The sequence below is a fragment of the Taurulus bubalis genome, assembly GCF_910589615.1.
Source record: "Taurulus bubalis genome assembly, chromosome: 4".
Lineage (NCBI taxonomy): Eukaryota > Metazoa > Chordata > Actinopteri > Perciformes > Cottidae > Taurulus > Taurulus bubalis.
Genome location: NC_136592.1, coordinates 2,037,501 through 2,050,171, shown reverse-complemented (window position 1 = coordinate 2,050,171; position 12,671 = coordinate 2,037,501). Strand labels below are relative to the sequence as shown.

At 42.9% G+C, this 12,671-nt stretch overlaps 1 protein-coding gene across 1 annotated transcript in view; it reads right to left on the bottom strand.

Annotated features, from left to right (window-relative positions):
• Positions 1-7,123: 7,123 nt before the first annotated feature.
• The window catches only part of stard5 (StAR related lipid transfer domain containing 5), a 12,662-nt gene continuing 7,114 nt past the window's right edge, over positions 7,124-12,671 (bottom strand). The window contains exons 4-6 of the mRNA XM_079216655.1: positions 10,057-10,174; positions 8,634-8,727; positions 7,124-7,615 (exon numbers count right to left, since the gene is read on the bottom strand). Of these exons, the coding sequence (XP_079072781.1) occupies positions 7,465-7,615; positions 8,634-8,727; positions 10,057-10,174 (363 nt within the window). The 3' untranslated portion in view covers positions 7,124-7,464. The remainder of the gene's footprint in view (positions 7,616-8,633; positions 8,728-10,056; positions 10,175-12,671) is intronic.

Sequence of the window (12,671 nt, the reverse complement as noted above, 5' to 3'; positions counted from 1 at the left end):
CTCCTGAAAGTATACTGAATGTATTGGTATGATTGTCACAGAGAATAAAGATCTTTACAGCAACACTGTTGAGCCTTTTTTATGGGCTCAATTGCCAGGTGGTGGGCGGGGCTTAGCCAAGGCCAAGAGGATTGTTTCAGACTCGTATGTTCCCAACCTTTCCAATAACAGAGCGTTGTAACGTCCAAAACTCAAGATTTACAGAACAAATATAGAAAATATATATATTCACAACATATTCTTTATCTCACAAAATAATCATCATTGGGCAAAGAAATGACGACACATACTTTGTGTCTTTGTAATTGATGGTTGAAATGTCTCATTATGCAAACTAAATAGCTTTCTGTGGTGGCAGGGTCGTGGTTAGCTCAGCTGTAGAGGGGGGAGGGGAGAAGCGACTCAGGGAACAGGTGTCGGGATGAAACCTCGACGGAGGAGCGAGAGAAACGCATGTCCCAATAAAGACATTGCAAAACAGCACCAGGGTCTGCATGTGTCATTTGGGCTGGGGGAGACTCGGGGAGGTAATGAAGCCTGTTACACTGGCGCCCAACGTGGGGCCCCCTTAAAAGAGCACAAATGACACACGCAGACCTTGGTGCTGTTTTGCAATGTCTTTATTGGGACCTGCATTCCTCTCGCTCCTCCATCCATGCTATGGCAAGACACACAACACACACACAATCTGCTCCAGCTGAGGCCAATTAGGGCTCATCCCGACACCTGTTCCCTGAGTCGCTTCTCCCCTCCCCCCTCTCCAGCTGAGCTAACCACGCCCCTGCCACCACAGTTTCCTTTTCTGCATAACACCTGACATCTTAAATGTAGAAAGAGATAACGAGACAAAGTAGAAGAGTAAAACATCTGGTCCCGCCACAGCAGTTCATTCTCTCCATCACGAGGAAACAGGAAACACTTCAGGACATGCGAGTCATGTGAAGCTGCAGGTCACATGTTTTCTCCCTCTCACAACATGTGTGACTGCGTTCAGACATGTTGCTCTACTCTGAAGAACAACAACACTATCATATAGAACATCTGTGCTGCTGTTGAGCTGGTCATGAGATCAACGCTTTAGTCATCCCAGCTGGTTTAGTACTCCTTACCTTGAGTCTAGAGAAGAAGGAAAAGAAGGGAGTACAACTCTATTGGAGGATGTCCAGTGGGACTGAACCACAACCACAAGATGAGGTAACTCTTCTGTCATCTGTGACGGGTCATTGCTGTAGTGAGCGATCAACAGACACGATGTTTACACATTTATGTAAATGTAGAAAGAAAATGTATTTATTATGCACAAACATGCACAATATTAACCCTCTTAACACTTAAATGAACAATCTGGTGTTTGGCAAAACTTTCCATACAAATAAAACTCAAGACTCAAATATCACCAGGATGTCTCATATATTATATATAATTATATAACACCCACTTGCCCAGGACGTGGTTGTGCATGTAGGATGCAATGACACTTCCAACCAGTCCTCTGAATTACTGAAAAAGAATTTCAGCATTCTCCTGGACTCCCTTGAGGTCCTTGATAGACAGGTCTTTATCAGTGGTCCTATCCCCCCGCACAACCGAGGCATGGGCCGTTTCAGCCGCTCGCTGAGTCTCCATTCGTGGCTGAAGTCCACCTGCACAGCGCAAGATGTTTTTTATAGACAACTTTGATCTCTTCTGGAAACGTTCTGCCTTTTTCCGCCCTGATGGCGTCCACCCAGATGGCTTAGGATCACGCACCCTATTGGACAATATATTTTACTTCATCCTGACCTCACCATCACATTGACTACCTCACCCTGCATTTCCTCACCTGGTAGCCAGCCAACACAAGCTCTTCCCTCCCCCCAGTATAATCAACAATAGCTCTCCCTGGTGGCCTGGTGGGTCTCCTACTACTCTCCCTCTAGTCTCCACCTTAACTTCCGCTCCCCGACCCATGAACATTCCAGTCAGAATAGCAGGCTCCGCCTCTAAAGTGAAGCAAAGCGGTCTGAATCCAGACTGCTTTCCAGACCGAAATCAGAAAATTCCGAAAACATAAACTTTTCAAAACGGTCAATCATGCCCGGGTGCTCTGGGATATGCATTCAAAACCTAAAGGACTGTTTTGGGGGGGGCATTTGAATATTCGAAGTCTCTTGCCTAAAATGGATCAAATAAAACATCTTGTTGATTCAAACCTGGACTTTCTATGCCTCTCAGAAACATGGCTACATATAAACTCGCCCTCTGATGCTTTGAATATACGTGGATACAATATGTTTAGAAGAGATAGATCTAGTGGTAAGGGAGGAGGAGTAATGTTTTACATTAAAGAACACTTTATTTGTAGTCAGATTGAGTGGTCAAGTGATATTAAATTGGAATGTATTGGTCTGAAAGTGACACTATCAACTCAAATGTCTCTTACCCTGATCTGTCTCTACAGACCACCATCGTCCAAATGTGAATTCTATGACCATCTTAATTCCATGTTAAAGGAATGTGACTTTGACAAAGAGGTTATACTCATGGGAGATTTCAATGTAAATTGGGAGGATAAATCTGGAAGAAAATCCCTAAAACGTACAATTGATTGTTTTAATATGACTCAGTTAGTGAACAACCCCACAAGGATTACTCACTCTTCTCAGGCGCAGATTGATTTGATTTTTAGCAATAAACCAGAAAGAATGATCAAAACACACAATATGGTAACTGGTATGTCTGACCATAATTTAATACTTTTAGCAAGAAAACGTACAAAGAAACAATTTAAAATCTCTCCTACCGGAAGGGCTTATCAATTAAGAATACCGAAAGGTGACCAACATTCATTTGAGGAGGCTATACAGGGAATTGATTGGAGCAACTGTTTAACGGGTGCAAGTGTGGAGGATGATAGCAACATCTTCTTATCCACAATACAGACCAAAAATAACAGTTTCCTTAATAAAAAAAATAATAAAAAAATAAGATGAACACACGTCTGGAATTTAATGAAAAAACGGGACTATGTTTTAAAACTGTCCCTCAAGGAAATGATAGGCAGACATTCACAATACTGAGAAACCATAACGAAAAAACTTAGAAAAGTAAAAGCTAGTTTTTTTTTATCAAAATCATTGATGAAGCATGAGGTAATTCAAAATTGATATGGGATAATCTAAAGAAATTAACAGATAAACAAAACACCAATTCAATGAAGCAATTTCAAATAAATGTGAACGGGTGCATACACAAGATGAAGTTGTAATCTGTACAGCTTTCAATTCATACTTTATCGACTCAGTGGAAGCTTTAACTCTAAGCTCCAGTATTGGTCAATTTCATCTTACACAAATAAACAAAGGTCAACCCTGCTTTTCTATCCAGGAAGTCTGAATCTACTGTCACCCGAGTTCTTGGCTCACTCAGGAATTCTAGGGCCAAAGATGTGTATGGAATTGACAATATGTTTCTGAAAAAACGCAAAGGGACTCTCGCGCAGCCGATGACAAGCATTGTCAATACATCTCTCAGGCAACTTGTGTTTCCAATAGGATGGAAATCAGCCATAATAACACCCGTTTTTAAATCAGGAGATTCAACCGATGTCTCTAATTATCGGCCAATCAGTATTCTCCCTGCAGTTTCTAAAATTGCTCAATCAAATCTCAACAGCTCAGTTACAGCCTATGCAGTTTGGTTACAGGGCGAATCATTCCACTGAAACTTGAAATTAACAGAACTTGAATCTTAAAATGGACAAAGGGGGTGTGGTAGCAGCGTTTTTTCTTGACCTTAAGAAGGCGTTTGACACGGTTAATCACGATGTCCTGATTAATAAGCTGTCACTTAAATTGTCATTTAAATTTTTCTCGAGAGTCTCTTGCCTTGCTGAGGTCCTACCTTGAGGGAAGAACCCAGTGTGTCAGAGTGGTGTTTCATCCTCTACTCTGCTTTCAGATTCCTGCCTTCACCTGAATATTAAAAAGACTGTTTGTATGTTCTTCACAGAGAGGGCTTCAAAGTGTCACCAGAGCCAGATGTTTATGTTGCTGGTCAGAGGCTACAGGTAGTGTCAGATTTTAAATATTTAGAATTTGTTATTGATTCTAATCTCTCTTTTAAAAAGCAGGTAAAACGTGACAAAGGTTTTAAAATTTAACCTCATGAATTTTAGATATATAAGAAACTGTCTACCCATGTAGGCTGCAAAACTATATTTTAATGCAATAATTATCCCCCATCTCACCTTCTGTTTCACCAGCTGGGCACAAGCCAGCAGCACGACATTGAAACATATCCATATTCTCCATAAAAAAACTCTAAAGACACTGGATAAAAAAAACTAAAAGTCACCATCACTGCATTATACTCATCAAACACCATATCTTGAGTTGGGAGAACCTCATTAAATTCACTGATGTATGTCTGGTTTTTAAAGTTTTACATGGTATGGCTCTGCCTCCTCTCAGTGATTTTATTAAACAACACACTCAAAGTGGACACACACTAGATCTGCTTCAAGAGGTGATTGTGTCATTTCACATAGGTCAAGCTCTTTTAGCAAATCTACATTTTCGGTGAATTCAGCAAACTCATGGAATGCTCTTCCATCATATATACGCACACAAAAAACGTACAAGACATTCAAACATAGCCTTAAGAAATGGCTTGTTGCACAGTATACACACACACACACACACACACACACACACACACACACACACACACACACACACACACACACACACAAGCTATTCTGGTACGCTTACAAATATATCAACTACAAAGAGAAGTCACTAATATATCCCTTTAATAATTTTAAATAACAGTAAATAAAATAATAGCTAAAGTCATTCTGCAAGTTTGAAGATGACGTTAACAAGCGAGAAAGTGTTGCAGTTATATAAAGAACAAGACAACAAGATGTTCTTCAGTATTTAATGCTGGTGAAATACAAAACGAACAGGGAATAAGAGAAACACGTCATGTGCTCTGATAGACATGTCAACATGTGAAGAGCAGCAGGTCTCATTGAGGAGTCAACCAGAAACATGGTAAACACACACACACACACACATATATACATATATATGTGTATATATATATATATATATATATATATATATATATATATATATATATATATATATGTATATGTATGTATATATGTGTATATATATATGTGTATATATATACACATATATATATATATATGTGTGTATATATATATATATATGTGTATATATATATGTGTATATAACATAACTTTACCTAACATAACCGAACCCATCCTGGGCGACTTGAGGACTGGCATATATATATATATATGTGTGTATATATATATATATACACACATATATATATATATATATATATATATATATATATATATATATATAGTCCTCAAGTCGCCCAGGATGGGTTCGGTTATGTTAGGTAAAGTTATGTTATGAGTAACACAGGAGACGTCACTACAGCGGGGCCACTTTGAACCGGGATCTGAAGGTCACTGTCCTCTGGGTGTTTGGGCTCATGGTCATCCCAGTGTCAGACCAGTGTCAAAGGTTGAACTGGTTTAGAAGCTCTGGACCACTTTGTCCATCTGCTGGTCAAACTTCACAATGTGAAGCATGTTTCATGTTCGCTGATGCATTTTAACAAACTAATTAGAATTCTTAAGCAAAACCTATTTTCCCAATGATGAAACCTTGTTTCCTTGAGCACTGGATCCATATGGGATCATAAGGAACAACTCACTGCAATGTGTTGATTAAACATGAAAGTGGAAAGCAGCCAGACGTGTTTCCACAACGCTCTACATTTAAACTGGTATTGATGAGTCTGCTGCAGAGACCAGTTCACGGCTCTCCAGACATGAAGCTCTGGAGCAACAGTCCATCCTCCAGACATGAAGCTCTGGAGCAACAGTCCATCCACCAGACTCATGAAGCTCTGGAGCAACGTCCATCCTGCACTCATGAAGCTCTGGAGCAGCAGACCATCCTCCAGACTCATGAAGCTCTGGAGCAGCAGACCATCCTCCAGACTCATGAAGCTCTGGAGCAACAGTCCATCCTCCAGACTCATGAAGCTCTGGAGCAACAGACCATCCTCCAGACATGAAGCTCTGGAGCAACAGACCATCCTCCAGACTCAGACACACGTCTTCCTTTATTAGAGGGGTCCAGAAACTAAGGAACCTTCATGAAGGGACCAAGGGAAGGAGACAAGAAGTTTCTCAAACCAAGTGATTCAATGAGTACAGTACATGTGCTTCTTTTGTCTGAATACTTGAAAAACTTAGATTTGTATATAATATGTACGATTATAAATACAATGGCAGCTTGTATGTTGTTTAGTTATTAAATACAGCAGTAGTGTGACCTAACATGATAAATAAAGCGTGTGGACGGCTCATGTGAAAACTGTCATCACATACAAGCACACCTCAAGTCACAAGTACTTTCCGTTTCCCTTCCTCCAGACACACTACCATGACCCAACATGTGCAGTCATGTAACGTGTAACTGTCACATGACATCTATTGCTTCTGTTCATCCTGAGAGGGATCCTACTCTGTTGCTCTATGAAGGTTCTTCCTGTTTTCCCTGTGAAAGGGTTTTTACTATCTTTATTGGGGAGTTGTTCCTGATCCGATGTGAGGTCCCGGGACAGGATGTTATGTTACAGCCCTCTGAGGATAACTTGTATTTGTGATGTTGGGCTATATAAAATAAACTGAACTGCCGTACGCTGAACCTACAAACACACACTAACTATAACAAATGTTCCTGTTCTACCAAAGAGCATCAACACTCTCCGCTGTGCTGATGTTGCTGACACATAGAGTTACAGGTTACGTTTGACTCCATGTGTTGAGTCTGGACTCAGAATGACGCCTCTGAATAGTCTCACCGTTACAGTGTATGCTACTAAGAGTAGCCTGATATCAGCTATGAGTGTTTTATTAGTGGACATAAATCATGGAATTTCACCACAATAGTTTTCTTATTTTCTCTTTAAACATGTGAGCTTTTATTATGAAAGGTCACCTTTGGGAGTTTTGAGAAGCGAGCTGACCATCTGCTGAAAAGGGAAATGTACTTGGAAAGCAAAGGCAGACAGAAGAAGAAGGTTTCTGCTCAAAGAGGAAAGATCATCAACACAAACGCTAACATGAGGAATGAGCCAGGACTCCTAACAACCTGAACAAGGGCATGCAGCATGCATGTTCATAAAGTATGTTCTGTTATTACACACATGTACAAATATAGATCATGACTTCTTCATTCTTTAGACTGAAGGAATGAGACGCAGGTTGAGTCAGAGCCCTGGATGTGGTTCATGAACTGTTGAAGGTTCACTGGATGCCTCCTGTGGACACGGGGCTGAAGGGACAGATCATGTGATCCTCTCTGGCTGCTGATTGGACGGTCAACACCAACACACCTGAGCAGGTGGGCTCAGGGTCTCGGCTCAGGGTCAGAGGTCCTTGAGGGATTTCACCGCCTTGGCCAGGTTGCTGTAGAACTCCGCCATGCTGGAGGGGAAGAAGGAGTCCACCACGGAGCGAGGGAGGAGGCCGCCGAGGTCCGTCTGGAAGAAGCTGAACACCTGGGTTCTGTTGGGCTCTCTGAGGAACACAAGAGAACATGAGTCTACTCTGAGGAACACAAGAGAACATGAGTCTACTCTGAGGAACACAAGAGAACATGAGTCTACACTGAGGAGAACATGAGGCTACACTGAGGAGAACATGAGTCTACACTGAGGAACACAAGAGAACATGAGTCTACACTGAGGAACACAAGAGAACATGAGTCTACTCTGCAGAAGAGAACATGAGTCTACACTGAGGAACACAAGAGAACATGAGTCTACACTGAGGAACACAAGAGAACATGAGTCTACTCTGCAGAAGAGAACATGAGTCTACACTGAGGAACACAAGAGAACATGAGTCTACACTGAGGAACACAAGAGAACATGAGTCTACTCTGCGGAACACAAGAGAACATGAGTCTACACTGAGGAACACAAGAGAACATGAGTCTACACTGAGGAACACAAGAGAACATGAGTCTACTCTGCGGAACACAAGAGAACATGAGTCTACACTGCGGAACACAAGAGAACATGAGTCTACTCTGAGGAACACAAGAGAACATGAGTCTACTCTGCGGAACACAAGAGAACATGAGTCTACTCTGCAGAAGAGAACATGAGTCTACTCTGCGGAACACAAGAGAACATAAGTCTACACTGAGGAACACAAGAGAACATGAGTCTACTCTGCAGAAGAGAACATGAGTCTACACTGAGGAACACAAGAGAACATAAGTCTACACTGAGGAACACAAGAGAACATGAGTCTACTCTGAGGAACACAAGAGAACATGAGTCTACTCTGCAGAAGAGAACATGAGTCTACACTGAGGAACACAAGAGAACATGAGTCTACTCTGAGGAACACAAGAGAACATGAGTCTACACTGAGGAACACAAGAGAACATGAGTCTACTCTGAGGAACACAAGAGAACATGAGTCTACTCTGAGGAACACAAGAGAACATGAGTCTACTCTGAGGAACACAAGAGAACATGAGTCTACTCTGAGGAACCTGCTCATGTGCTGTCAGTGCACTCCTCACCCTGCGATGGGGACACAGATGCAGCCACAGGGATGGTTAAGTCCTCTGACGTAGCCGGTCTGGGGTGGGCAGCCCGGGTGGCTCACGTTGGTGGCTGATGGACACACACGGACACACACAAAAAAGTTTGCAGGTATGCATTCAGCTACGAGTGGAAAGAAAACCTTTACGTGATTATTTAAAACAAAACATTTCAGAAAGGTTGCAATACAACAAAAATTGTCTTAAAGTAATCAACTGGGGAAGTTTCATGGTGGAATCTATTAGCTAGAGCGTTACGTCACCCTTCAAGTAACGGGTTGCCTTTTGGAAATATACATTTGCTTTATAGAAGTAGACGAGTAGATCTCCAGGAACTCTACGGAACGAGGTTCAGAACAAAAGGCTTTAAACTGGAGTTCACCTGATGGAACCGTGAAGACTGAACATCAGCACACCTTTGGGCCTCAAACGGACATGGATGGATGGATGGATGTATATATATATACATATATAATGTCCATTCAGACGTATTTGGTATTCAGATCTTAATGCCATGGTTATTCCATTTCTACCAGTTCACTGGGGTAAGAACACAATCAGGTACACATTATCGGAGTCTCTCTTACTTCCTGGTATGAATGTGGTTTGAACTGTGATGAATGTTTACAACAGGGAACAATGTTACACTCTTTAAAATAAGTTATATTTTATATGTATTCTAAATCAGCGTTCCACGTTAACTTGAACAGCCACATTTCACTAAAGTACTTCCAGCTGTGACGACATGGTTTAAAAGCACAGCGGCGCTTCATTAAATAATGAGAGCCTCCATAGGAGCAGTCTAGGACAACACCTGATCTACTGTCATGGACATGTTGCATTGATCACTTTGCTCTGCACCTGAGGACACGCTACATGCTAAGCATGGCTAACGGTGGCCATGTGTTCACCAACATCTTTCTGGAGTGTAACACAGTAACTCCCTGAGATGACTGAGCCGCATGACGGTAATGACTTCCTACTCATTACTGTCTGATTAAGTTGTTCCCAATGTTTCTAAGACTCTTCTTCCACAGCTTGTTACTGCGTGTAAATAATGGAACATGTTAAAGTGACAGCATTTCTAAGCTCCAGTCAGTACGGTGTAGTCATTTAATACCAGAGGGCATTTATGTTTTAAATGGTTTCAAATGGTGGTTGTAAACCTGAAATCCGTTAAGTAAGGCAGACTTATCAATAGGTCCAAACTTAACACTCAGATTTTGGAGTTCCTATTAATGTGTCCATCCTTAATGTGGGAGACGTAATGCATTCTGTTCTTCATGTGGTGAGTCAAGTCTCCAAGTCGCTCCACAGGTGAAGCAGTCCAGCCTCTCCTGAAGCTCAGGATGGCAACAGAAACCAGCACAGGAAGTAGAGACACAAAGGATTTGTTACGCACCGTTGGATGAGATGGCGCCATCTTCGTATTGCTTAATCAAAATAACGTCTACAAAGTCTCGTGGAGCGATGATGCTCATCGCTGCTGAGGGCGTGACTGTTCTGCAGATAGAGATGTCCTGCAGGAGAGGAGACAAGGAGACAAGGGAATGCACTTAAAGACTGGTCCAACAGCGCAAACACAGCCAAGAACAACACCTCATGTCTGCTTTTAAAGCTGCACCACTTTCTTTTAGGTATGTGGATCTGTTTGGAGTTGTTGGGTTAGGTTAAGGGAAAAGCTGAGGAAGTCAATGCGCAATGCGACACCAAGGTCCACAAGAGGACAACATGCAGCACTCCACAACGCGTACTAAAAGGGAGCTAGATTTGGGTCGTCGGTTCAAAAGGGAGACCCTCTACATCTCACTGTAGTGCTCCAGAAGTCAGATACTGTTATCTCACCAAACAGATGTCCCTCCATTAGGCAGATACGGCTGCAGCGCACACATCAGGTGTAGATGGCGCCAAATTGTTATCTATATATTAACATGAGGCATGGGTCAGTGCTCTGTTCTTCTCCATACTCTGCTGGGGAGCAGCATTGGAGCCAGAGACACCAACAGACTTCAACTGGTGAAGAAGGCCTGCTCCATCATCGGCTGCAAACTGGACCATCTGGAGAAGTTGGTGCAGAGGAGGCATTCACTCCTCGTGGCTGGTGTCAAGTTCTCACCTGGGTAAACTTGGTAACCTCGGCCCGTCCAACCACCTGCCCCCTTGACTCCATCCCATCTCCCATCATCCAGTCCATTGCTCCTGACCTTCTTCCCGTTCTCACCCATCTTATCAACACCTCCCTCTCAGCTGGCTGTTTCCCTGACTCTTTGGAGGAAGAGTCAACCCTCTACTGAAGAAACCCACTCAACCTGTCTGAAGTCAACAACTACAGACCTGTCTCTCTCCTTCCCTTTCTTTAGACAACTATGGAGCGAGCCATCTTTAACCAAGTCTCCTCTTTTCTCCACCAGAACAACCTTCTGGACCCTCTCCAGTCTGGATTCAAGGCCTCAGAGACCAGAACAACTTTTCGGGACCCTCACCAGTCTAGATTCAAGGCAGGCCACTCAACAGAGACTGCCCTGCTTGCTGTCTCTGAGCAGCTCCACACTGCTAGAGCAGCCTCTCTCTCCTCTGTCCTTATCCTTCTAGACCTTTCTGCTGCCTTTGACACAGTGAACCACCAGATCCTTCTTTCCTCCCTCCAGGACCTTGGTATCACAGGCTCTGCTCTCCCTCTTCTCATCCTACCTCAACGACCACCTACCGGGTAACTTGGAGAGGATCTGTGTTTGAACCTTGTCCTCTCACTACTGGGGTCCCTTAAGGCTCCATCCTGGGTCCTCTCCTCTTCTCTCTGTACACCAACTCTCTCAGCTCTGTTATCTGCTCGCATGGCTTTTCCTACCATAGCTATGCCGATGAAACCCAACTGATCCTCGAATCTCTGCCTGTCTGACTGACACCTCTCAGTGGATGTCCACACACCACCTGAAAATTAACCCTGACAAAACTGAACTACTGTTCCTTCCAGGAAAAGGCTCTCCCACCCACGACCTCACTATAACCTTCAACAACTCAGTGTTGGCATCGTCCCCGACTGCCTGGAATGTCGGTGTGACACTCGACCGTCAACTCTCCCTGACTGCCAACATCACCGCAACAACACGTTCCTGTAGGTTCATGCTGTACAACATCAGGAGAATACGTCCCCTTCTCACCCAGAAGGCAGCACAGGTTCTGTTCCAGGCTCAGGTTCACCCACACTACTCAGCTCCTCCGCGACCTTCACTGGTTACCGGTGGTCGCCGGCATATGCTTCAAAACATTGGTACTTAGCACTTAAATGTCTCTTACTGATAGCACTTTGTAGTTTAACTTTATTGAAGAAATTGTACTTTCTTGATTCTTGTTGTTCTGAGTTGTTACTCATGGTTGAAGGCACTTATTGTAAGTCTCTTTGGATAAAAGCGTCAGCTAAATGAAATGTAATGTAACAACGTGGCACAACCGCATGCAGCTTGACTCTCATAGGGAACACATCCATGTCCACACCGAAACCAATGGGAGCCCGGTCACTGGTCTGGCTCAAGAGAGTTGACCCCAACAGTCAGAGCCTGTGTTTGCTGTTGTATGACTTCCACTGCACCCTCTTTTGTACCGCATGGTATTAATCAGAGACTGAATTTAACCAAGTACATTTAAAGTACCGTACTTTCAGAATGTTTTCTTTCTACTCAATTGCATTTTAGAAGGAAATGGAATTGATTTATTCACATGTATTTATAGTGAGTAAATCAAAAACAAGGCTTTGCTTCACTGTAAGTAATCAACTGGGGAAGCTTCATGGTCAGAATGTTAATCCTAGTCACCAAGTGATGGTCTGGACCCTGACGTGCAGAAGTCTATACCCAATACAACAGCTCTTCGGGGCAGAGCCTACACCATACAGAACACGTGCCCACTCAATGACAGGTTGCTGATTAACCCACGATGCATGCACTTTATTGATTATTGACCTGGTGCAGCTTCAAAGTGAAAAGACACTCCTGTGTGGAAGGAAACCTGCGTTAACAT